We start from the raw sequence: 27878 nt of genomic DNA on the forward strand, positions 1-27878 counted from the left end.
AGAGAAGAAGAAAAACAATCTGACATGAACCTTGGATTTTGGAAAAGCAGATTTCAAAGTATTCAGAGGAAAAATGTGTAGGATCCTATAGACTAAAATTCTACAATGAAAGTCAGGTGGAAGGGATGGGAGATGCTCAAAAATTAAATTCTGAGTAGGCAAGTGTAGATACACAAAAACAATTGATTTTTTCAAAAGAAATGTAGAGAAATGGAAGGTAGGCCACATAACAGAGAATGACTATAGGAGTAAAGTATGGAATATAGAGAAACAATAGAAATAGAATAGCCAAAGCAGAAAACAGAAGTTATTTTAAATCTGAAGAAAAACTTTAAATAAGGAATGGAGTAAAATATGTGTAGATTACACAGAAGTCTTATACCTCTATATCTTGAATATTTTCTTCAAGGAAAGAATTGATAAATACTAGACATGACAAGAACTGATTAAGATAAGGAAAAAAAAACCAAACCTGAACATTTCTATTTTAACAGACAGAAAAAGACTACTGTTGATGTGGAAGTCATCTATGCTCATCTTTTGCACATTTCCAAAGCACAGATAAAAATTAGAATAAAGTTGATAGAAAAATACTAATGATAAAAATATGAAACATACAAATGAATTCACACCTATTTAGACAAATTATTGATAGCAGAAAAGTGGAATAAAATAGACTAGAGATTATATCAACACTGAGCAGTTGTGATAAAAAGGAGAGCTAAAGAGCCTAAAATGCATTTTAACTGAAAAACGTTTGATTTATCTGCTAAGCAGAGATAGATAGCAAAGGAAATTCCTGTTTGGAATATAAACCTATTTGTAAAATCTTACCAAGAATGATAAAAGAAGATTATGAGTAATACTGCCTTATAATGAAGAAAGAAGAAATAGAGGATAAAACAATTTTAAAGGAAGCCTAGTGAGACATTTAACTATGCAAAGCATATGTAAGACATTTAAGGATGAAAATTGAAGAAATATAATAAACAAGAAAAATGGGAAAGTTCTACAAAGATTTATATTAAATTGTTTTTACCACCAAAGACTAAGTACAGCTGTCTATCCTTGGATGCTATCATCCATTCTTGGATATGCTAACAGAAGAGGAAGAAATGGCACTAAAGGGAAAATCAACCAAGACAGATCAAGTATACTTAGAAAAGATTTATGTTGGAGGCAACAGTTTGGATATGTTGAGTTTAAGATGCCTACAAGACATTCTATCTGAAACTTTCAACAGACAATTGGACATGACTAAGTAAATCACTATGTAAACTTAAAACCTCAAAATGATAGACCACTAATCTATCTTTTGTAGGCAAGAATCAATAATCACTGAAAGGTCCTTTTCTTTCTACTCCTATTAAAATTACCCACCTATTACTAATGCCTTCATTACTATCCACCTTGGATTACAATAGTCTTCCTATGGTTCCCCTTCAATCCATAATGTCATCAGAATTAGATTTATGCATAGATATAGCAGTGTCACTACTCTATTCAAAAATCTTTATTTTACAGGTAATAAAAAGTCACTGAAGTATGAATTCCTTTGTTGTTGATGTTGGACCATGACATCAGGGAGGTAATGCCATGGTGCAAATGGACTGGATTTAAGTGAGGGAGGGCTGGGCGAGCACCCCGGCCTTTTTTCTCTGGAGTCATTTAGGTCCAGTGGTAAGACATAGAACAGGACAACAGGAGGTGGCTTTTTAAAGCTAAGGTCTTTAACAGATCTCCATTTGACAGAGACTGTGCCCAACCAATGATTAAGGGTAGATAAGAAATAAGGCAGAGAATGGCCTCTTACCTAGTCAAAATATTTACAATATACATCAGTATGGGAGGGAAGACCTGCAGGGTTTCTGTCCAAAAGAAAAATAATTGCTGTTTTACATTTACTATGAGACAATCTGGGCCCAAAGGATGACCAAGTAGGACTAGGTCTGGGACCTACTGCAGTCAATTAATGAGAGCCTTTGTGATATGAGTTTAAGTCTAAGCCCATACATTCCAAGAAATCTTGTAACATTTCAGCAATCAAAATGTATATTCCTTTGGGTAGACCATCTGTAGGTAAGGGTATAATACTTTCTGTGAACAGAAGAAAGGGAAGAGAAAGAAGGAAAAAAGGGGAAAGGAAGAGGGGGAAGGAGAAAGGAGAAAATAGCAAGGGGAAAGAGGAAGAAAGAGCTGTGTTGTTTAGATGGCTAGTTCCAGTTGGGTCCCCAGAGGGACAGCCCCTGCTCCTACTCACAGGGTTATTTTCCCTTCATTCCAGAAGAGGACCATGACATCAGGGAGGTGATACCATAATATGCCAGATCTCTATCCATTACTCCATTCTGCCAGTGTTGATGCATGCCAGCTGCTGTTGCCTGTGGTTTTGCATAGGGAGCCTGGCTACCACAAAGAATCTGTAAGTAGTTTCCTCTATTCATTGTATGGGACACTAAGTGTTTTTTCTTCTCAAAGCTAGGTAATTCTATATTTTCTCAAAAGATCTTGTGCTCAATTGATCAAGTTCTGGGGTAGAAAGTTCTTTTTGCCTCTATGACCACAGAGGACTTTGTATTGAAAGTTAAACTTCAAGAAAATCCAGCTGAATATGTCTTCAGGGATGAAGACATCCCTGAAGACATATGAGACCAGTTATACTGATTTAACTTCACTTTCTCTCCCACAAATATTGAGCCTATTATAAACGATAGTAAAGTAGTTGTGGGTAGATTGGCAAAATAACAAATGTTAAGTGCATCTGTTGTTGCTTGTTCTTTGGTCTGGAAGAGTACTATCAGGGAAGGTGAGTTGGATTTAAGTGAGGGAGACTTCATAGCTGTGGTAGGAAATATTCTGATGGGACTCCAATCTAACCTACAGAAGCAGCAGCAGCAGCAGCATAGCCAACATATATAAAGCAAAGCTTCTAAAATGGAAGATCACAACCCTATACAGGGTTGTGTAACTGAATGTGGGGGTCATGAAATTATGATTCCATGTTTGAATCAGAATGTCTTTGATTTGTATAACTATTTTATATACGTGGAGTCACATAAAATTTCTTGGGCAAAAAGGGGTCACTAGTGGAAAAGTTTAAGAAGCCCTATTATACAGCATCTGCTATATACCAGGCACTACGCTAAGCACTTTACAAAATTATCCCATTTGAGCCACACAATCATGGGAGATGGATGTTATTATGATTCCCATTTTACAACTGAGGAAACTGAAAAAAAAGCTAAAATAAGTGACTTGCACAGGGACACACTGTTAATAAATATCTGAATCTACATTTGAAATACTCAGGTCTTCCTGACTGCAGACCCAACACTGTACCACTTAGCTTCTAGATATAGCACCCCTAATGTCTGCGGCCTTCTCTCACCGTGACACAGCAGCACCTTCAAACTCTGCCCTCCGAACAATGGTCTCAGAACAAATTCTCTCCCTCATCAGTTTTTGTTTTCACTGAGGAAAGGAAGCATAGTTGGGTAGGGGATTATATTATCTTTCCCTTCAAACCCATCCTTCTTCTGAACTTCCCTTTTCCTGCTAAATTTATCACCATTCTTCCAATCACACGGTTCAGTATATAGGGTTAGATTTTTCTGGATGCTTCTTATTCCACATACCTGCTCAGCTACCAACTCTTGTCATTCCTCAAAAACATTACCATAACATGTATACATATATTGTATTTAACTTTAACATATTTAACATGTATAGATCAACCTGCCATCTGGGGGAGGGGGTGGGGAGAAGGAGGGGAAAAGTTGGAACAAAAGGTTTTGCAACTGTCAATGCTGAAAATTTACCTATGCATATATCTTGTAAATAAAAAGCTATAATAAAAAAAAAGCATCTAAAAAAAAAAGCATTACCATATTTGGTTCTAGTCTCATCTCATTCTCTTTCATATGCCCTCCAACCCTGGAAAGCTGGAGTGGATCTGTATGTCCTACCTTGTGTTATAACAATTTTTCAGTCATGTCTGGCTCTGGCAGATACTGGAGTGTTTTGCCATTTTTTTCTCCAGTTCAGTGCTCTATCAAGTGCTCCAAGCTAGCATTATTCTTAATTGCAAATGAGTAGGAGCACTCCAATAGGAAAAAAAATCCTCAAGGGCAAGGATTGTTATTTGAATGACAATGTATTGTACATTCTGAATTGGAGCGCAAAGAGATCTTAAAGGTCACTGAAGTAACTCAATTGAACAAGCATTTATTATATTTCTGTGCCAGGCAATGGGTATGAGGATTGTTGAGAGTTAAAAAAGAGGTGATGAGAATTTTTCTCACCTGATATTCCATATGCAAGTTGTTTCAAATAAATTCTTTTCATCTAAATGCCTTCTCTGCACCAAACAGTTAAAGCACTGACTCAATTCGATAAGCATTTATTAAGCCCCTACTAGGCAATCAGGCTCGGTGCGAAGTCCGGAAAAGCTAAGTGCCTTAGGGAGGGGCACGCAGCCAGACAAGCGAGGACTGGAAGCCTGGTATTCCTGGTTCGGATATCGGCTCCCCATCCGTCCCACCAAGCCTGGAGAGTCAGGGGTATAATTTACCATGAAACAGGTGACTCACTTGCCAACGTTCCCACAACTAGATGCCAAGAATTAGGATCTAAACCCAAATCTCGTGATTCCAAATCCCGCACCCCGGTCTCTCCACCACCCTGCGTCGGGGAGCTTGCGATCCAGACAAATAAATAAATAACAAGAGGACCATTCTAAGGACGAGAAGGGGAGGGGAGCGAGGAAGCGGAAGCTTGTGCACGGTGGCATTCGGGGCTCCCAGTGCCCGGGGTCCCGCCACCCGTCCCGGGGCTTTCAGGAGGCTTCGGAAGCCCTCGTTTCAAAGGCCCCCTGGGCCACGTCCAGGAGCTCCCCCTTACCTCGTAGTTAATCGCTTCTTGCATGTCCAGGAAGGTGTGGGGCTTGCTCTGCAGGCAGCAGACGTAGAACCTCGTGTCAAAGCGCCTCCCTCCTTTCCTGACAAACGGCGTGAGCCAGTTACTCCACTCTTTGAGGGCCCAGATGTTGGGCGCGCACCCGAGGCGCTGGCACAGCTGGACGAACTGGGTGGGGTCTTCCTGCACCCTGGCCCTCCAGGCGTCCAGGTCGGCAGGGGGCGCGTGCGCCCGAGCCAGGCGCGGGGCCTGCACGCCCGCGGGGAGCAGCAGGAGGATGCCCGATTCCTCGAAGGTTTCCCGGATGGCGCAGATGCGGAAGGCCACTTCGTCAGGGATGGGCGACAGGGGATAAGGCCGGGGTCCTAAGGCCACCTCGGGGTAGGTTTCCCTCGGGTGCCCGGTCAGGTGCAGGCCGAAGGTCGGCGGTCCGTGGTGGGGCTGCAAGACTGGGAGCCAGTCGGTCGAACAGTCCGCGGCCTCCAGGACGCCCCCCGGGAAGACGTGGGCCCCGGGCAGGAAGCCGCTACTCTGGGTGCGCTGCAGCAGCAGCAGTTCGTAGTCCTCGGCCGCGGCGGCCGGGCTCGGCCCCGGGTGCGCACGGCCCACGGCCAGGAGCAGGGTGGCGGCCCGGCGCCACTGACGCAGCGAGCCCTGCATGGCGGGCCCGAGGCGGAGCAGGCCCGGCTCGGGCGGACGGGCTCCCTCCCTACGCCCGCGAGGGCGTTCCGCGACTCGCTCGCGGTTAACGGAGGGGGCGGGCGGCTGCGCCAGGCGGGGCTCCCGGGCCCCGGAGGCCGGGACGGCGCTGACCCCTGACCCTGGCGGCCGGCCCGCTGTGCCCCGGCCGCGCCGCGTCGCCGCCCTTCGCGCTAGGGAGGGAAACCTTGCCTGTCTGCCTGAGCCGCGTATAACGATTTTTCGTTAGCTGTTATCAGAAGCTTCCAATTAGTGGCTTTAGTTTTTTTTTTTTTCCCTTAACAAAGATCAACAAATAAGAAAATTCAATATTCAAAGAACAAAAAGGCAATTGCATATGAAACTGAACTTTTGTCATATAGCTTTCAAAGTGTGTATTGAATTTAATATAGTGACAGAACTACCTTACTTTTCTGTTTCCTGTTCTGAATTTCTGTAATTTTAAAAATTTATCATTGACATTCTTTTAAATTTTTTTGCATTTCTGCCACTAACTCCCAACTCTGAAGTCCTCCCATGTAACAGATACTGTATCATCCCAATAACTTTGAATGGAAAACGCCATCTGCCTCCAGAGAGAGAACTATGAACGTAAACCAACACTTTCTGAGTACACTTTTCTTTTTCTCTTTTTTCCCTCCCGATTTTTCTCTCCCAACATGATTCATAAGGAATGTACATGTAACAAAAAAAATTGGTTTTTATACGTCACTGGGGAAAATAAAAATAAATAAATTATATAGTGTGAAACCAATCAAAACAATTTTAACCACATATGAAATTGTATGTCTAATTCTGTGGTTCTAATCCATCACCTCTCTGCCAAGAGGTGAGAATCATGCTTCATGATCAGTCTTTACTTTCCTTTAAAAATATCTTTTCATTTAAATCATCATATTCATTGTGTATATTATAGTTATTCACTCCCCATCAATTTACACAAATCCTTTCATATTTCTCTGGTCTTCATGTTATCATCTTACTATACAATAGTATTCTGTGATATTAACACACCGCATTTTTTCAACTCTATCCCAATTGATGGGCACCTTGTTTCCAGTTTTTTCTACCACAGGTTGTGCTGCTATGACTATTTTGATATTATGTTGGAGTTGGTTTTTGTCTTTGATTTCCATAGGGCACATGTCGGTTAGTTGCTTTTCTTACTATTCTAAATTTAAATCTAGAATGATTGGAACATTTCTCAGCTCCACCAACAATGCATCTGTTTTCTCAGAGCCCCTCTAATATTGAATGTTCTCATCTTTTGTCATCTTTTACAACCGGACAATTTCTTCCAGTTTTAGGCACAGTATATCACCCAGCCTTGTTTTGCACATACATTGTTGGACTTCTTGTTCAGTGGCTTTTATGTTGAGTCAGACAACACTGTTCAAATCCTATGAGTTTAAAATCTGCCTCAGATATTTAACTAGCTATATGACCCTGGGCAAGTTAGTTAGCCTTTTTCAGACTCAATTTCCTTATCTGCATAAAGAGGATAACTGCACCTACCTCACATTGTTAGGAAGATTCAGTTCAATTCAATAAATATTTATTAAGCACCTACTAAGTGCCAGACCTTGAGTAACTAGGTGGGGTTGACTGAGAAAGACTGAAGTGCAGATGGAATTATTTCCTGAGGCTAGTAGGAAAGAGGCAGCAGTTTAATCTTTTAGTCCCACCTTCCATAGAAGTTGTCCAGTCAGAAATCCAAGTTACGCCATACCTCTGAGGTTGTTTCCCCTATAAATCTGTTCATGGCTCATGCCATCTTTGCTGAACCCCTTTGGGCAGTGACTACCAGGGCACTCTACCTTGCCCCTCTCCCATGCCATAGGCTGTCTCTTCTCATCCTCTTTCTCCTAACTAGGTTTTAGTCTGCCAGGTAAGAGCATACTTCCACCTCATGGGTATTCCCTTTCTCCTGTTTAATCGTGAGTTTCCTTGGAGGTATTGGGCAGCAAACACCACAGCAAGTGATCCTTGGCCCTTTCTGAAGCCACCCTGTGGCTCTCAGGCATACAACCATCTTTGAGGTGAAGGATCAGCTTTTAAGGAAGAATCTTGCCAGCAATGACTGTGAGAGAGACACCCCCCTCTCCCGTGATTGTAACAGACCAGTCTATTTCCTTGGCCTTTATAGAGAAGGACAGTGGAAGCATCCTTGAACTTCTAGGGGATAAATCCTCTTGCCATATAACCCAGAAAATTCCAGTCAGCTTTTGAATGAGCAATGGCCCACCCTCCATTCCACCTTGTAAAGCTCAGCTGGAATAGAATCAACACCAGATGCTTTCCCATAGGAGAGGAACCTAATGGCATTCAAAATGTTTTTTTTTTTTTTTCAGTAGAGAAAGATTGACTTCAGCCTGAGGTAAACCATCTATGGCTTCAGCATTGATTGATGTCAGTCTATTGAGAAAAACACTATGGAAGTGTTCAGCCCATCTCCCTAGGACCATGTTTTTATCGCTAATCAATGTGTCTCCAATAGTACTGAGTAGTTGAAATGTACTATATGTGCCTATAAATAACCTTTGGTGCATCATAAAAGTACTTTGGATCGTTACTATCAGTATAAAACTGAATGTGAATATTTAGCTTGGAGAGGATAAGTTTAAGATGAGTCAAGCACTCCGCCACACATTGCCTTCATCACTCTCACATCCTGTCTGTCTGTTCTCATTACAATGGCAGAGTCTATTAAACGCCAGTGTTTGCTGTGTGGGTGTAGGCATGAGGTTTTATTGTGTTTAGGTAAATGGAAGTCAGTGCTGGTATGAGGGACACTTAAGGTTAGAGGATCATGATGAAGACGGGGTTCCAGCTAAGGAGACAGATTTGGATAGAGTGAGCTCTGTAAGGTTTTGGGTTTTTGTTTTTTTTTAAGAGTTAACATCAGTTAAAGAGCTGCTATAGCTCTTTAGTCATGGTTATCAAGGTCAACCCATTAGGAAGGAAGGGAGAACAGGTATTCTCCATTTTTCACATTTGAGGAAACTGAGACTTAAGTAACCTTTGGAGAAGTGAGATGTTACTGTCAGATCATCTGAAATATTTGGAAATTGACTAAAAAGGAAGGGAACAAAGAAAAAAACAAAAACAAACACTGACAAATGCACTAAAGTTAATTTACTTTTTATTCCTAAGAGAATTGCTCAGAGCCAACTTACCCTGATTCACAAATCTAGAATGCTCAAAGAATATCTTTATTTGGTGTCTAATGACTTGACTTTGAAACATGGTTTCAGACTCAATTTCCTTATCTGCAAAGAGGATAACTGCACCTACCTCACATTGTTAGGAAGATTCAGCTCAATTCAATAAATATTTATTAAGCACCTACTAAGTGCCAGACCTTGAGTAACTTACTGTCTGTGTGATCTTAGACAAGTCATTTCAACTCTCTGAGTGTCAGTTCATTTGTAACAGGAAAGGGTTGGACTGGATGACCAGTAAAATTACCATTCCATCCCCCATTCCCACCTCTGGCTCTAAATCTATGATCCTATAATCCTGTTTCCCAGCCTGTGGTATAATAAAAGTCTCAAATTAGAAGGGTCTTGGGTGTTTAGAAAGAATTGCTAAATATAAGTTCATTGACAGCAGAGGTAACTGCTAGTCTGAAAATAAAGGAAATGAAAGGAAAACTATGAGATAAACAAATGTTTTCTAATATAGAATAATAACATTTAGAATGATGACCCTGAATCACTAATAAAAAATTAAATTATGCTCATTTTCTTCTGTTTTAGAGGGATGGAAAATAGAATTTTTTTTTTTTTATAAAGAACATTCAAACCCATCAGCAAAACAGGGCAAATAAAATATCTATACATTTCTATCAGCAAAGTCCTATGAATTTATGATACACAATCTGAACTTAAGCCCTCACAGTTGCTAGGCAATCCTATGTCTTTCTGATCAACTTACTCTTCTCATTTCCACAAAGACTCTTCCAAACACTTTCATCCTTCTTCAAGCCTATTATGCCTCTCTGTTTCCACATTTTCTCAGAGAAGAGAAGATTGTTTCATGTTTTACAAGAAATACTGACATCATTCATTGAATTCTCTTTTCTCCCTCTTCCTCAGCTCATATCACTCAGAGGCCTTCTTCTATCTCATTCACTCTTACCTCATATGAAGAGATAGCCTATACTTTAGCAAGGAAAGACCCTTTACATACATGTCCCATTCTGTCTTCTCTCCTTCAGCATTGTCCCCTCTGCCGATTATTGCCCATCTGCTATCACTATTTTTTTTTTCAAATCTCCCTGCCCTCTCTAAAGCTTACAAACACACTTCACTTTGTCCTTCTATCTCTGATAATTATCATCCTATATTTCTTCTGCCCTTTGTGGTTAAATTTTGAGTAAGTGATCTATAATAGGTGCTTCCACTTTTTCTCCTCTTACCCTTTTCTTAATCTTTAAAACTTAATTTTCTTAATAATCTTATTTCTGACCTTATCATCCAACCCAAACTGCCTCTCCACTGTTACCAATGATCACGCAGTGGTCAAATCCAATGGCTTTTTCTCAATCTTCATTCTTTTTGACCTCTCTGCAGCCTTTGACATTGGTGATCACCAATCCATGATATTCTTGTATTTGGGTTCACCATTCTTTCCTGGTTCTCCTCCTACATTTCTCTCTGGTTCTTCTCAGTTCCCTTTGCTGGAGCTTTATCCAGGTCATGCTCTCTAATGGTAAGTGTCCCCCATGGTTCTGCCCTGAGCCCCTTTCTGCTCTCCCTCTGTACTACTTCATTTGATGAGATCATCAGCTCCCCTGGATTTAATTACCATCTCTGCTGATGATTCTCACAGCTCCCTGTCTTGTCCCAAACTCTCTGCTGACTTCCAAACTCACATTTCCAAATGCCTTAAAAGACATTTTACATTGGATGTCCAAGACATCCAGTAGACATTTTACATCCAAAACAGAACCTATTGTCTTTGCCCCTAAGCCCTATCCCTTCTTCTGTTCCTTCTGATTACTGTAGAGGGCAATGCCATCCTCCTAGTCACTCTTGTTTGTGCTTTGTTCTTAAAGAGGATCTGGACAACAGTGAGATAATGCCAGGACATGTAAGTGAGTTGGATTTAAGTGAGGGTGGCTGGGCAAGGTCACCTGCCTCACCTTCTCCTCCCCATCTGGGTCCATGGTCAGATACAGATCAGGAGAACTGGAGATGCTGTGGGAGACCTTGGCCTTTATAAGCTAGTTTTCAGTACATCTCATTTTGACTGAGGCTGCACCCATTCAATGATTAAGGCTAAGTAGCAATTGAGGCAAAGAATCTCCTTTTACCTAGTCAAAAACAAAACAAAACAAAACAAAACAAAAAAAACCCCACAAAACTTAAATATATAAATAAAGTTGAAAAGAAAAGACCCTCTTGATTTCTGGCCAAAGCAGAAATGACTGCTATTTACATTTAATCTGAATCAATCTGTTCCCAAGCATTGACCCAATGGAGCTTGGCCTGGGACCTCTTGGTAGCAATCAATGAGAATCAGAGTGGTTTTGGTTTAAGGTATGGTCCTTAAGAAACAAATCTAGCTCACAAACCCCAAGATCTTTTGGGATGGTTCAGAGAACCAGAAAAAAAAGGGGGGGGAGCTTTTAAGCGGGTATGATAGCCTCACAATGTAGGAGTCATCCCAGAGCCCTCATTTTGTCCCCACCATCACCCTGACATAAATCTAAGCTGTTGCCCAGACCTTTGATTTCACCCTTGTAGCATCTCTCAAATGTGCTCCCTTCTCTCCTCTGACACTGCCTCTCCATTAATGCAGGACCTCATCTCCCCCCATCTGGACCATTGCAATAGCCAGTGCCCAATCTCTCCCACTCCAGTTTTCCTAAAGCACAGTTAGGATCATGTCACCCCTCCAGCCCCCCATTCCCTTTTGTCTCCAGGAACAAATAAAAGAATCCTCTGGTTTTCCAAGCCCTTTCCTCCCCCCAACCCCCACATTTTCTAGTCTTTTTTATGCCTTATTCCCCACCAGTGATGCGATGTGGCGCCAAGGGATGTGCTTTAGGGACAAGCACCCAATGCTGGGGGGCGGTCGGGTGAAGAGCTCACAGTGGCCGTTCTCTTTGGCACAAGGTAGGCTTGTTTAGGAGAAGTTACAGACAAAGTGAAGGATGCAATAGACACTAGGAGTGGTAAATAGGAAACAGTGGGAGAGCACATGAAGCAAGTTCGCTAGAACTCACAATGGCGGAGCAAAAAGGGCGCACCCCGTGTGCTGGGGCCGGCAGGCTAAATCCTGAAAGGCACTTAGTCTAGAAGCTTAGCTCCAAGGAGGGGAAGTGGGATTGGGAAGCATGGAAGGGTTAGGCGAGACACCACGGGGCGTGGGGGAGGGGGAGGGAGAGGCTGCCAGAGTGACCCAAAGGAGGGCAGGGAACGGGCCTGGGCCGTAAGGAGATTTAGAGGGAAACCTGGGGCCGGGACGGGGATTGCTGACAGGACGTGGCAGGGGGAGGCTGCCCAGGTCCGAGGTGGGGCCGGGAGCTGGTCCCCCCACCAGAGCCTTCTCCCGGCCTGCTTCAGGGAACGATTCCCTGGATGCTCCAGTCTCTCCGCCATCCACACTCACCATGGGGGCCTCATCACCAGATACTCTTCAATCGGCGACGTCGATGGGACGTTCCACACACAACGGGCTCCATCTCTCCGCGCTGAGTGCTTTCTCTGGCTGGTCCCCAGCCTTTTGACTTTTGGCTTCCCTGGCCTCCTTCAGGTCCCATATATAATCCTCTCCTGTAGAGCAGGAGGGTTAAGCACATGGCCCACTGGTGGTCTGCAACACTTTTTTTTTTTTAATAGCCTTTTATTTACAGGTTATATGCATGGGTAACTTAACATCATTAACAATTGCCAAACCTCTTGTTCCAATTTTTCACCTCTTACCCCCCCCCCTCCCTCCCCCAGATGTCAGGATGACCAGTAGATGTTAAATACATTAAAATATAAATTAGATACACAATAAGTATACATGACAAAACGTTATTTTGCTGTACAAAAAGAATCGGACTCTGAAATATTGTACAATTAGCTTGTGAAGGAAATAAAAAATCTGCAACACTTTTGAGTACTGCCCAAACCAGATTAAAATGCAATTGGTAAATATTTAGCAATATAAATTAAAATGTGATGAAATATAGATATCCCATTTTAAAACTAAACCAATCAATATGCAGTCAATGGTCATTTCTACATACAAGGTTTCTATTTGAGTTTGATACTGCTGTTGGAGAGGAAGCCTTTCCTAGCTTCTCTTAGTTCGAGTGCTTGTCTTCTTTTAATCATTTTCTTTTTCCTATATATAGCTTGTTTGCACATATTTGAGTGTTATCTTCTCATTAAATTGTAAGCAACTTGACGGCAAGGACTGTCTTTTTCTCTTTGTGTATCCCTAGAATTTTGCACAGTGCCTGGCACATAATTGGCACTTAATAAATGTTTATCGATTGCCTGCCCACCTGCCTGATTGTCATTGCAGATTTGTTGAGCAGGCACAGAATTTAGTGATGCCCTGTCATTATTAAAGGCATTATTACATCATTGAGACTTCCTTTAATCTCCTGAGTTAACTTAGGATAAAGAGTTACTAGAATTACTGCTGACAAGTTCCCATTAATTATGTATCTTTTTTTTCTATGGTTCAAACTCCTCAGTAGACACAAGGAAATGGAGCCCCAAGAGGAGAACTAATTTGCCCAAGATCACAGTCGATGGCAGTGCATGAGGACCATGAGCCCAGGTCTTTTGCTTCCAGTTTTTTGACACAGCAGCTCCAAGTCAGTGCTTTTTCTACTACATCTATACCCATGAAAGCAGAATGATGCTTTAGGGTCTTACAATAAAGAAATAGTAATGCTAAAGTCCATATTGATCCATTTAGCTACATAATTTTTAGAAAAGGAGAATAGTAAAAGGGAGGCTAATGTACTTTTTGCTGAATAAAAATCTTTTTTCCTTTCCTCTCCATAAAATAAATCTAGGCCATCCACTGGGAATAATGTGCACTCCCTTGATGGAGGTTTCCTATCGTGTAAGGACCCAGCTGCTTCTCTCTCTCTCTCTCTCTCTCTCTCTCTCTCTCTCTCTCTCTCTCTCTCTCTCTCTCTCTCAAATTCCTCTGTAACCGAAAGCTAATATCCTGTGTTTTATGTCATTAATTATTTAGTTTCTGAGATTCTTCCAGTAAAATGCAAACATGGTTCACTGTGTTTTGATATATCTTATATAAGAAAGGCAGTATCAGTTAAGAGATGTTATCTCAATATTTTATAAAACAATTTTTAAGTCTTTACCCTAGGTCAGAATATAAACAGGATTCAAAAAGTGTCAGAATTCAAGATGTGCCAGTTTTTACTAAATAAAAAATGCTGACCTACAGTTCACAAATAATCATATTCCCAAAGCTATCACATCAAATAAAGCTTTGCCACAAGATCTGCTTTGAGAAGATTCCCAAAATATTTCAGCTTCATTTTACTGAATCCATTTTTCAGTAGTGAGATGGATCACTTTAAATTCCTCTGTGAAAAACTCCTTCAGAATTAAAGAATAATGATAAAGAAAGGAGAATAATGACTCTAATGTAAAGATAAAGATCATTAATAAAACATACTAATAAAAAAATCATAGGAGAATGGAGGGAAGTACCTTGAATAACTACAGTTAAGTGGAATATTCTTTACTTTTGTTTTTACATCATTGACATTTTCCATTGTATCATTCCTTTGCCACTCCCAGAATGCTGTCTCAAACCAACCAATATATCAACCAAGTCTGAGTTCCATACCATCTCTGTAAATGGAAGGAAGTTCATTCCAATATCTCCCCTTTGGGCTGATACTTCCTGGGCATCCCCCCCACATCCCGCCAGCTCCCTCTTCCCTGCCTACCCTCTTCTCCACTATGACCTTGGATTCCCCCCTGCCTTCTCTGGCTGCAATAAGTGCCTTAACCTTCTCTTGCCCAAACCAGTCTCTCTTACACTGCTTGGCCATCTTGAGACTACAACCACCTCCATCCCCTCTAAATGTTCTCTTTCCCTATTAAATTATAAGTTTCTGAGGCTAGGAATTTCCTTGCCTGCTTATTTCTGTGTCCTCAGCTCTTAGCAGAGTGCCTGGCACATTGTATGTGTATACTTGCTTTATCTAGGTTTGGTTATTATAGTATAACATGTAGTTGTGGGTTTTTTATTGTATTGATAATAGCTAATAATAACTAGTTTTCTTTGTTTTTTTTTTTTCAAACTTCACATGTATTATCTCAACTGATCCTCACAAGCACCCTAAGGTAGGTGCTATTATCCCCATTTTATAGATGAAGAAACTGAGCCTGTTAACAATTTCATATACAGGTGCTTTGCATATATATATTTTTGTCATTGAGCATAATTTTTCTTGTTGCTACTTACTTCCCTTTATATTAATGTTCATGTTTTCCTGAATTATTTAATTTTATTATTTCTTACAGCTTAGTAATATTCCATTATAATAATGTACCATAACTTCTTTAGCTATTTTGTAGTTTATAGATATCTACTTCATTTCCAGTTTTTTGACACAACAAAATGTGGTTCTATAAATATTTTCATGTCAATGGAATCTTCTTGTCATTAATCTTTTTGGGCTATATGCTTACCAATGAGATCTCTGGTTCAAAAGGTTTGAACATTTAATTGCTTTCTTGCTGTAATTCCAAATTGCTTTACAGAATAATTGGACCAATTCATTACTCCACCAGCAGTACATTAATGTGCCTACTCTTCTATAAGCCCCTTCAACCCTTTTTTGTGTGTTTTGTTATATTTGCCAATTTACTATAAGTAAAATAAAATTTCAGAGCTATTTTGTTCTACATTTTTTCCTCTTTCATTTATTTACTTATTTGAAACAAATACAGAATACAAAAAGAAGAAAAAATTGCTATGGGCACAGCAGAAAATAAGAGAGGATATATAAGTATAATATAGTAAATATAAATATAAAGCATTAAATTTCCACTTCTGGAAAACCTATTTAAATATACTACACATTGTGTTGAGCTGTCTATCTTTTCTTGGTTTCCTTGTCAGGTTTTCTTTTGTTCTCTGTTGTGCACTTTTTACTCTATTCTCTCTCTCTCTCTCTCTCTCTCTCTCTCTCTCTCTCTCTCTCTTTTTTTTTTTTTTTGCCTTCCTCTCCCCCCCCCCCAAGAAGTTATACAATTGAGCATGTATATCTATATCTTTCTCTATATTGGTATTGATATGTATATACTTGTATGTATGTGTGCTTTTTATATATATATGTGTGTATATATATATATGTAATTGGATGTGTATATATGTAGATATATGTATACTCACCTACACATACATATGTAGACATACATATTCATATATACATCTATACCCACAAACATATACAAACATACATATAAACATAATCAAACACATATGTACACAAATACATTTATTTGCATCATTTTAGGGCAATACTATACTTTGTTTATCCTCTATTTTTCTGAAGGTGGATTACATCTTCCCTCAGAAGAACAAGTCTTTTCATATTTTTCTAACTCCAACAACTCATCACTTTCTATACCATAGCAATATTCCTGTCTAGTTAGTTTAAATAGACTAAAACAATATTGGCTAATGTGCCTGACATACAGTATAATTTCTCTATTTTCCTCTTTTGATTAAACATTTTTTCTTTTTGCAATATTTTTATTTATTTTAATACACATTGCTTTATGAATCATATTGGGAGAGAAAATTCAGAACAAGAAGGAAAAAACATGGGAGAAAAGGGGGAAAAAAAACAGAAAAAAGAAGTGAATATAGCATGTATTGATTTAAAGTCAATCTCATAGTTGTTTTTGTGCTTGAAGTTGGTATTTTCTGTCCAAAGTCTGATTGCTTTGGATCACTGAACTACTGAGAAGATTTGGTCTGCATTTTACTTATTATTAGTGATTTGGATCAGTCTTTTATATGTTTGTTAATAGTTTATAATTCTTTTGAACCCTATTCATATACTTTCACTAAATATTCATGGAGAAATAACTTTGGATATTATATATTTGTTTTGGTTCCTATATATTTTAGATATCAAAGACTGTAAATACAAATGTTTTCCCAGTGTGCTGTTTCCCTTCTTATTCTATTTGTGTTAATTTTTTTGTGCAAAATCTTTTCAGTTTCATCAGTGTATTGCAGACACTGGGATAGCTGTGATGACACATAATGGAACTGCCTTGGACAGAATATGGAATAAATGTAGAACTTTTGTTAACTTGTTCCAGTCTACTAACTACTTGATTAGGAGAAATCTTTGACAGCTAAGCAGCTGGAATTGAAGATAACCTTCAAAAAGGCTTTAGTTAACCTTGTCCATTTTTTTTTGATTCAGTTGTGTTCTGGTGGTTTGACTAGTTTGAGAAGCAGTGCCATTTAGCCCTGGGAATATAGGTTGGGACTCTTCCTGCCTTGATATTTGTGCTTAATTTTAAGTGAAGGGAGAGTGGGGTCCAAGAGCTCTAATGTTCACATTTTTTTAGCCATTCAACATCACTGCCCAAGGAGTGGGGAATGGACTCTGAGAATCACTTCAGTAGCTGGAAAAAGGACACATCTAACAATCGTGTGATATCTGACTACATGAAAATAAGACAGAATTCAATCCACCCTCTCCAAAGACAGTGGGAAAGTAGAGTAGAGTACATCTTCCATATATTGGGGGGAAATGGTTATACTTTTCTTCTTGTGACATCTTCAAAACAAATATATCTTTCCAATATCTAAATATGTGGTAAAATAGGATATGGAGGGACTCTAGAACATTAGGGGTAAATGTAGCCAGTCTGGTTCTGAGAGAGTAATCCAGAGCATAATCACTTCATGTATAATCAAAATTATCTTTTGTGATTGTCTCTGTCCCTTGTAAGATTAAGCATTCTCTTTCCTCTCCACCCTCTATTCCCACTATAAACATAACTATAAAAGGTCCCTGAGATAATTTTCTTCTAAATTACATCTAGTCGATTAACATTTAGGTTGTGTATGGATTTTGAGCTTATTGTGGTATACAATGCCATAGATCAGTCCATACCCAATGTCTTCCAAACTTTTTGTTTCTGGCTTTCCTGGTGCAACATGGGTGACACCAGAAATCCTTTGGTCTCCTGAACTGGAGCAACTCCCCTTGAGCTCAGCATGCTTGCTTTGATCTCATTAGGAAAAACATCTGGTTTCTTGCTCAAGAACTTGTAGAATCTAGCTAATTTCTTATGTTTATATCACTAGGAGATGTGGAAGATGTCTATCAGTTAAGCCAGTAAGCGCTGCCCACTCAGTAGGCTTTAAAAGGAAATTTAAAAGAAGTGCATAGATAATTTTCAACATTCACCTTTGCAAAATCTTATGTTGCAAATTTTTTCCCTCCTTTCCTTCTATCTCGTCCCCTAGACAGCAAGTAATCTAATATAAGTTAAACATATGCAGTTCTATACATATTTCCACAATTATCATGCTGCACAAGAAAAATCAAATCAAAAAGAAAAAAAAAAATGAGAAAGAAAACAAAATGCAAGCAAACAACAAAAAGTGAGAATGTTATGTTGTGATCTACACTCAGTACCTATTATCTTCTCTCTTGTCTCTCTCCATCACAAGACCTCTAGAACTGGCCAGAATCAGCTCCCTGTTGAAAAGAGTCTCATCCATCAGAAATGATCAGGAGATTTCATTTTCTATCTTCCTTTCTTTCCCCTCTAGGGTGTGTTGCCTGAGATAATGCCAGTTCTCCTTGGGCTTCCCTTGCCAGCCACTTCCCAGCTGCAGGTATGGGAGCCAGGTGCAAATGATAGCAAGAACTTGGGCCTGCCTACAAAACCCTGAGACAGGATCTTAAATGCTTAAGGGGCACTTCTACTTTGTATTTCATTTCTTTAGTGCAGGTGACTACACAGGTAACTAAATGTCTCCAATGAGCCCGAAAAATCAATGCTAGTTATCCAGTAGGAAGTACTTAATGCAAGTGTGCCTTTTTCAGAGAAGATGCTCAATACCAGCAGCATCCTGGAGTTGAAAAGAGTGAAAAAGCCAAAGCTCTATCTACCTGGCTGACCAGGAAATCTGACTTTTAATAATCATCCAAGCAATACAATACAAGGGTGGATTTGGAGATAGCAACAGCTCTAGAATCTTTCCCTCCTCCGCCTCATAAATCTGCTGAGTGCTCACAAGTCCTAAGGGCTTGTGGGAAGAACCGGTATCAACCTGGTGCACACTAGTTAGTTATGAGACAGCCCATTGGGAACATATGAGGCGGAGGCAGCTCATGGGGCTCCTGTCTGGGCTCAGCATTCCTGCTGGTCAGGCTGCTCACCTGGATCCTTGGGTCTCTCTCTTTCCATTTTTTAACCTTGAACTGCCAGTCAGTCAACAACTAAGCATTTACTACGTGTCAAAAATGTGCTGGGAATATAACTAAAAGCAAAAAAGGAAGATAGTTCCTGCCTTCAAGATTACATTCTAATGGGAGAAGACAACATATCAGAGGGGTAGCTGGAAAGCAAGAGCAGGGGAGAGGGGAAGAAGAGTTCTTTGTAGGTACTCCATGTGAGTCATGGTGATGAGGATAATATGTATCTTCAAAAGAAGGAGGGGTAAGATAAAAATGTAGAAGTAAAGTAGTAAACTTTGAGAAAGCAACAAGATTAATCTATATTCACTAGCATTGCACATGATTAGCTTCCAAATGTTTCGAATGGGACATACAGATATTGAATATAGTTTAGTATTTAGTCCTCAAAATTGGATTAATGATTTTACATGTAAAATTTTATTAATAATTGTGAAGATATTTTAAAATAATGTTCTGTTTCTGTTCTGAAATTTCTCATTAACATCAAGAGACAAAGTCTTATTTTCCAAATCAGGTCCTGTTGATGATAATCTCTATATCAGATAGAGGTTCAGATAAAGATAGTGAAAATAAGTGGTATGTAAAAATTGAAATTCTATGAATTTCAGGTGAATTATGAACTGGTTTTCACCAGTTGAATTGGTTACTGGAAACCCAAATTTAGGAGGTTGTACTAAATTGTATTGTCTTGTCCCTGGCAGATTTTAGCAGTATGAAATAGGAAACGTCTCCAAGTTACCTGGAACCAGAGAAATGAAATCTACTTAGAGGAGTCTCTTCAAGAGCTGCCATGAGAATGAGATCTATTCAAGAATTTCCAAGTGAAAATGTTTCCAGGGACCAGAAGCCTACATGGGACAGCTAGGATTCAAAATGTAGCTTTTGATTAAATGAACTTTGGGAATAGGTTACCAGGAACAAAGAAATTTGATGTTATTTAATATTGATGATCATTATTATGTTAATTTTGGCTTCAGTGTTTCATTTTTGCCTGCAAAAGGGGTATGACCAAATTCTTTCTTATTCATTGTTTGGAAATCAGGACCATTCCTCCTTCAATTTTTGGAAACCTGTCTTCTGTTTATGTATACCTTACCTGACCAAAACTTGACTTATGGAAATAATAGTGTTAACTGTTTAACATTCCTAAGTAGAAGCCAAAGGGAAGTTTAAGTTTCTTAAAGTGATTTAGATATTTGTCAGCTACTCTAACTGGTGATATGTAAATTTCTCCTCTCATTCAATCCATTATAACCCTTTAAATTAGTAGCTTAATTTGTAACATGTCTTAATTTAGCTTTATAATTTATTTTACAAGGTTTGTCTCCTTAAGGGATGTATGAGATGATTCTGTTTAATTAAATTGGTTCAGTTTTTATGGCATAGTAGGAAGCATGGGATTATAATTTGTGTTTGTATGTACATATGTGTACTTGTGTAAATGTGTATGTGTGTGTCTATGATAGTAATAGCCATTGTGTACTTATTTACTAGCCATTGTGTACTTATTTACTAATGTAAGTTTAAGTCCCTTGACTTAATAGCCCCCTAAAATTAAAATGGTTCCTTGTGCCCTCCTCATGATGGCTGACTACTTCCACCTTTGCATCCCTGACTGTTCTATGATGATCAAATCCTTGGAAGCCCTAACCTCCAGGGATGCTCTGTTTCTGTCCATGTGTATGAACATGATAAATGAGCCCTCGTTTGGTCAGTATGTTGTGCTTGTACCAAACAAAAGGAAAGTTTGTGGATCCTGACCACTCACCTTTTAGTACCATCCATTAGACACCCTAACTTCCTGCTTGACATTGCAAGCAGTCTCGAATAAGATGTACTATTTTGCACCCTGATTCCAAGAACCAGCTTAATTGTAATATATGGACTTGAATAGACAAAGAAGCGTGAAGGAAGATCTGTCCAGAGTCCTAGACAGATACCCCATACCCACTACTCTTGGTACTCCCAAGTCCTATGAAAACACTGCTCCCTCCTTAAATGGTGTGACTTTAGCAGAGCAGGTGAGCAACCCTCACTGGCAGACTCACTCAATAAACATTGCATTGGTTTAAAATTTCTGGTCCCATTACCCTGGTTATTCCCACTTACTCACAATAATTAGATTGTACATGGAGGATGGCTGATCTGTGATCTACTTCATAATGTAGGTTCTGGGAAGAATTCACCAATGGATGAATTGGCCTTTAGGGATAGAGGATAAAGGGAGACAGGCAACACATGCTAAGCGTTTTACACACATTATCTTATTTGATCTTCCCGACCATCTTGTGAAGAAGGTGCTATTTATTATGATCCTGATTTTATAATTAAGGACCTTGAGACAAATAGAAGTTGATATTATTTGAGTGGTCTAGATCCCTGGTGGTCTACAGATTAGTGGCTATAAGAGAGTTATCAAGAATCCCCTTTAAATAGGCTGCAGGTTCTAGTAGTGAAAGACTTCACTCATTCCTGAGTATTAGTTGCAAAATGAAAGTTTATTGTTAGATAGAAATCAGTTTAACCAGAGACTGACTCCTATAGTGACAGATCTATCTATCATACAACTAGTCTGAGGCTGTGTTTAAATTCACATTCCTCACTCTGGGATCTGTGCTTTATCCACTGAGCCATCTAGCAGCTGCATGTACCAGGAGGCAGCTGAAGTAGGATACCAGCAGAATGGACAATGGCTAATCGAGAATCTTTTCCAAAAATGAGGGTCTGGGAAGGACTTAAAATTTCTGGTGGAAAGAAGATGCGTCAGGAGGCATATTGAATCCCTTTTTAGCTCTCCTCTTTGCTTCCAATAGTCACACTCCTTAAAGCAGCTTCCTGCTTCTTGTCAGCTCCATAGTGTATAAGGGGCTGAAACTCTGAGTTGATGCACTGAAATCAGACAACCAAGCACTCAAGGCTAATTACCAATTGGCCAATACTCTATTAGCATATGCTTGGAAAATGGCCCACCCCACTATTCTGTATCTTTTGGTGTATACAGAGAATTGTAGGAGGGACTAGGGGGTGTGGAGTAAGATTAGCCAGAGTCACTTTTGGCAGTAGAGGAAGAGAAGAAAGGTCATGGAGAGTTTGTGTCTATCCAATTCACTTCTACCCCTAAAGACCAAGAATAAAGACCAAGGACTTTTGCTTATCCTGACTCTGGCTGATTCTAAGGCGTCTAGGGTGCTGTGATGCAAGATGGCAGGGCTGATATTGGAAGTGAGGATAAAAAAGTGTCTTCCCACCTTTTCTCCCAGAAGACTTCTCTTTTAAGAGCCCTCAGGATGTGGATAGTTTGGCTAGCCTGTGGAAAGCAGCATCCCTATTCTACCTACTTTAGAAAGCTAAAGTAATAACAGGGTAAAGACTCATTCTTACACTTTGTTTAATATAACAGTAATGCATTACTTCTATTATTTGCCTCTTTCTGGAATTTCTTTAATGAAGGCAGAGTAGGGAGGAGAGGAGCCCAAAAAGTGTCCTGAACAATTCCACCCACTACATTCTTTTCCCATTTAAATATTTGCTAACCTCAACATTATCAATTGTCACTTTTAGTAGTGTCTGTACTTCCAATTCTGAAAAGCACTAATGGCTTTGAGGAGGTTCTAGAACAATCATTTGGGGTTCTATCCTAAAGTAAGTATTGTATAGCCCCTTGGGGAACATTTCTTTAACAATCACAAAATTAACATCCTTCTAAGAAGGTCAGAGCTTACTATAGCTTAGGTGGCCTGGGGATTATATTCAATCCACAAAAATCATTTGACAGAATTCTCGTTTGGGGAAAATCAACTGCCTTCAAAGAGCCCCACTCATCTTCTTTTACTTCATTCTGTAGCTAGAATATTTTGCAGGCCTGTACAAAATCCACAAACATACATGCAGTAGCCAAACGCAGTGTAAACCATCACTTAACAGGTTGCTTCAGTGATTAATGGTCTAACATTTATGCAGAACATGTTACCAACAAATGTCACAACTGTAAATGCATATCCATAGAAAACAAATATACAAAAAAGTAAATAACAACAAAAGCTCTACATAATGACAAGATATACTTAAATAGCAGAATATACACAAACTAAAAAATTGTGCATGACTACTAAATATATCTACATAACTCATATATATAATATATATATATATATATATTTTTTTTTTTTTTTTGAAAAATGGTAGTATAGTCACCTCACCTTCACATTCTTGATTTGTGAACTTTTTTTTCTACCAAGTGCACCAAAAACCTTACTGACAAAAAGTCAGTGTTTTGATTGACCATTGTAGGGGACACAGGCCTGGAAAGAATGAATATATCTTTCCAGTCTGACATGGAAATAAATTAAATGACAAACCATCTACCAAACTTATAGTTCTTTAACCTAGGCCATGAATGTTTAAGAGAGCGCAAAACTCAAATGTAATCCTAGCATAGGTGCAAATAAACAACAAAATAATTTTTAAAATTACTAAAACATACAATAATTAACCTGTGCATTAATGAACACATGCAATTTTACATAAGGCACACATGATATGGATAAAAAATCAATATTGTCATTTTCTGTGTAAAACTACCTCTCTAATTTTCCCTCTAACTTTCTAAGTCTCAAGTTCTTTTGTGACTTGCTGACCTAGTAGTCCCAATACCTGAGCAAGATGATATGGGCTGATTATTGCCTTCACCAGAACCATAATACTTTAAACTTGAATTTGTGGAGGATGCAGGTTGCTTGACAGTATACTTCAGTGAATCACTAGAACCTCAAGGCATTGGTTCTGGCTCCACTTCCATATCTGAATTGGTTGTGGATGTTTTCCTCATTTGAATTATCTGTTTAGACAATTTTGGGATAAGTAGCAGTCATTCTCTGGCTTAAAGTCCCCTGAAGGTAAGTGTCCTTCAGATTTCCCCTGCTCATCCAGGAGTCCAGCTAATTCTCCCATGGACAATAGTACATTGTTTTTACAGACACTCTGATGATCTCTGGGCTATTCTATAAATGTGCAAGTTGCCCAGCTTTTCTGCATCTAGGTATTAAGCTTTCCATTCATCTGCTAACTTGTGTCCTATGAACACCAAGATTTCTCAACAAAACTTTCCTTATAGAGAGGTCTAATAATGAACTTGGGCATCTTGCTATCAGTCAATTCTGTCACAACTCTTCTGAACTGAATTAGTAGCTAGGTGGTAAGTTTTTTGCATCTTAGGCAAGATACGCACTAATTGAACCAGCTACACCCAGCAAAAGAACACTGGGAAATGAATGTGGCCCACAACATAGCATTTACACTCTTTCTATTATTGTTTGCTTGCATTTTTGTTTTTCTTCCCAGGTTATTTTTGCCTTCTTTCTAAATCCAATTTTTCTTGTGCAGCAAGATAATGTATAAATATGTATACATATATTGTATTTAACGTATACTTTAACATATTTAACATGTATGGGACTACCTGCCATCAAGGGGAGGGGGTGTGAGGAAGGAGGGGAAAAGCTGGAACAGAAGTTTTTGCAAGGGTCAGTGTTGAAAAATTACCAATGCATATGTTTTCAATAAGAAGCTATAATATAATGAAAAATAAAAGATATGTACTGGTTGTGATTGTGTGTGTATAAATGCATACACATACATATATGTAATATATAATTATATATAACATATACATATGTCCATCTATCACTTTTTGCTTTTTTTTTTTTAAAGGAGGCAGTTGGGGTTAAGTGACTTGCCCAGGGTCACATAACTAATGTCAAGTGTCTGAACTCAGATACTTGCTGATTTCAGGTTTGGTGCTCTATCCACTGTGTTACCCTATCCCATAGATATCTCAAAATAGAACTCATTATCATTATCTGCCCCTATTTTAAACTTTCCTTTTGCTATTTTTAATTTTAATTTTTTTCTTTTAGATTTTACTAAGATGATATGACAAATCCAAAAATATAAAACAAATTCTCCCAAACTAGGAGTATTCTCCCTTCAACACCTTGGTTCCTGGGAAAGAGTGGGCTTGAACTTCAAGTAGTTTCTGCAAAACGTTTGCTCCACCAAGTTCATTTAAAAAAAAAAATTATATTTTTTCAAGTGGCAAAAATAAGTTTTCTCAATCTCCCACCTCCACCTTTCCTTTCCACTAACATTAAAAACAAAACAAAACAAACAAACAAAAAAAAAAAAAACCCTCTGCTATAAACATGTACAATCAAGCAAAACTAATTTCCATGTTATTTATTCCAGGCTGAGACCTTTACCTGTATCTAGCAGTGGGTATCATGTTTCATCATGGGTCCTCTAGAATTGATGATGGCCTCTATATTGATCAGAATTCACAAACTTTTAAAGTTGTTTGTCTCACTATAAAACTTGTTCTTCACTTCACTCAGCCTCAGTTCATCCAAGTCTTACCATGTTTCTCTAAAACCATTTACATCATAAATTCAAGGGGCAGCTAGGTAGCCCAATGGATAGAGCACTGAACCTCAAGTCAGGAAGACCTGAATTCAAATCTAGCCAGACAGTTACTGTTTGACACCAAGCAAGTCACTTAGCCTCTACTTACCTCAACTGTAAAATGAAGATGCTAGTATCTACCTTCCAGAATTGTGAAGATTAGGTGAGCTAATATTGTTAAATCTTTTGTGTAGTTCCTAGTCCATAGAAAGCGTTCGTTATTATTTTTTACAGTACATGAGTATTCCATCATATTTATATACTATAACTTATGCAACTATTCCCAATTGATGGAGTTCCAATCTTTGCTGTCTCAAAAAGCTATATTTTTGTACATTCTTAATAAGAACTTGCTTTACTTAGTAGTAAGCCTTCCCTTAAATTCCTCTCTCTAATTCCTCTTTCTCCCTTCTCTGCTTTCTCAGTTCTATTTCTCTGTTGAATGAAATATATTTCTGTACCCATGTCTCTATGTGTATATTTTTTCCTTCCTTGAATAGATCAGGTGAGAATAAGATTCAAGTGTCATCTCCCCTCCTACCCAAACTACTCCTTGTTTTGATAGATATCTACTTGCATATACTGATTATGTGAGATAATTTTACCTAATCATCCTTTCTCTGCCCTGTCCCCTTCCTTCCCCCACTGTATTCCCCTTTCTCTTTTGTTTCATTCTTTTTCTTTTCATCAAGACTTAGATTAGACTCCCTCTATGATCCCAGATGATAGGGTTCAAAGGGGATGCATATCATCTCTCCATATTGAAATGTAAGCAGTTATTCTGTTTTTGGTCCCTTGTGATTGTTCATTTATACCTTTTTATGTTTTTCTTGAATCCTATGTTTAAACTTCAATGTTTTTGAAACATTGCTCTGATTTTTTTTTTAATCAGAAATACTTAATCAGGAATTAGGAATCTATTTCATTAAAGATTCATTTTTGCTGGTTAAATTATTCTTGACTGTAAGCCTTTGCTTTCGGTAATGTCATATTCCAAGTCCCCTGCTCCCTAACAGTAGTGGCTGCTAAATCATGTATAATTCTAACTATAGCTCCACAATACTTGAAATCTTTCTTTCTGCTGCTTACAATATTTTTTCTTTGACTTGAAAGCTCTAGATTTTGGATATGATGTTCCTGGGAATTTTCATTTTGGAGTTTCTTTTAGGAGGTGGCTGGTGGATTGTTTCTATTTCTATTTTGTTTACTGGTTATAAATGACTGGACAATTTTCTTGTAAGATTTTTTGATACATGCCATCTAAGGTCTTTTTAAGGTCACGACTTTCAGGTAATGCAATGTTTCTTAATTTTTTTTCTCCTTAATCTATTTTCTAAGTCAGTCATTTTTTGCTAAGAAATATAAAATAAGAAATAAAAATGTAAAACATTTCTTCCATTTTCAGTCTTTTGACTTTGTTTTAGTATTTTTTTGTCATTGGATTTTATTTGATTCATTTTTATTTTTAGGGTGTTTTTTGCTTGGAAAATATTTTGTAACCAAACTGTTAATTTTCTTTCCAATTCTATCTTGCACAGTTCTCATTTCTTTTCCAAAATGTTCTTCAAGTGCTCTCACTTAATTTATAAAAACATTTAAAAACTCTGAAAAAAAAAAAAAAAGCTCTTGCTTCATTTCTTCTAGGAATTCTAGGAAATCTTGGGAAATTTGTTCCTAAGATATGTTTTTTTCTTTCGGACTTTGCTTGTAAACACTTTGGACTCATTCCCTTCTGGGTGTCTCGAATCATTGTCACTATCATAGCTTGTTGGCTTTTTTTTAAGTAAAAAAAAATTTTTTTATTACATTTTCATTCCAAATAATTCCCCCCCCCTCCCCACTTCCTGCCCCAGTCCTACTCTAGAGAAGACTAACACTTGACACAGATATATATGTGAAATTATACAATACATAGTTCCCTATCTCAGTTCATTCTCTGGAGGATAATTGGTCCTTTGTAGTTGATGTAAATATTCATATAATTTAGAATAGTTGTCACTCATTTTTACTTTTCAAACAATGTTGCTAATATTTCATATAATGTTCTCTTAATTCTGCTTATTTCATTCTTCATTGTTCCATGATTCCCTAAAAGCAACCTGATCATCATTTGTCACTCAAAGCAGAGTAATATAATCACAATCATATATCACAATTTATTTAGCCATTTCCCAATTGATAGGCATCCTTTCAATTTCCAGATCTTTGCCACCACAGTCATGTTTTGAAAAAAAAAATCAGAATAAAAGGAAAAAAACATATGGAAAGAAAAAGCAAACAATAGCAAAAAAAAAAAAAAAAGGTACTATGCTTTGAACCACATTCAGTCTCCATAGTTCTCTTTCTGGGTGCAGAT

The 27878-nt window shown here is 38.5% G+C and overlaps 1 protein-coding gene and 2 long non-coding RNA genes across 6 annotated transcripts in view; 2 read left to right on the top strand and 1 right to left on the bottom strand.

Annotated features, from left to right (window-relative positions):
- The window catches only part of LOC116421749, a 27100-nt gene extending 24007 nt beyond the window's left edge, over positions 1-3093 (top strand). For both annotated transcript variants that reach the window (XR_004232255.1, XR_004232253.1), the window contains one exon: positions 1525-3093. This is a non-coding gene — a long non-coding RNA (uncharacterized LOC116421749). The remainder of the gene's footprint in view (positions 1-1524) is intronic.
- The window catches only part of NUDT19 (nudix hydrolase 19), a 15333-nt gene extending 9525 nt beyond the window's left edge, over positions 1-5808 (bottom strand). The window contains exon 1 of one of the 2 annotated variants that reach the window (XM_031954383.1): positions 4900-5806. In XM_031954383.1, coding sequence (XP_031810243.1) covers positions 4900-5574 — 675 coding nt within the window. In that variant the 5' untranslated portion in view covers positions 5575-5806. Of the gene's footprint in view, positions 1-4899 lie in introns of both variants that reach the window. The other variant, XM_031954384.1, reaches the window with a different exon arrangement.
- LOC116421748 lies at positions 5210-20452 on the top strand. Of its 2 annotated transcripts, XR_004232251.1 has the most exons (5): positions 5217-5295; positions 13313-13435; positions 14940-14948; positions 18415-18480; positions 19768-20452. It is a non-coding gene; the product is annotated as an uncharacterized LOC116421748 (long non-coding RNA). The 2 variants fall into 2 exon arrangements; XR_004232252.1 differs by lacking the exons at positions 13313-13435; positions 14940-14948 and having other exon boundaries at positions 5210-5295.
- The last annotated feature ends 7426 nt before the right edge of the window (positions 20453-27878 follow it).

Source organism: Sarcophilus harrisii, chromosome 2 (genome assembly GCF_902635505.1).
Source record: "Sarcophilus harrisii chromosome 2, mSarHar1.11, whole genome shotgun sequence".
Classification (NCBI taxonomy): domain Eukaryota; kingdom Metazoa; phylum Chordata; class Mammalia; order Dasyuromorphia; family Dasyuridae; genus Sarcophilus; species Sarcophilus harrisii.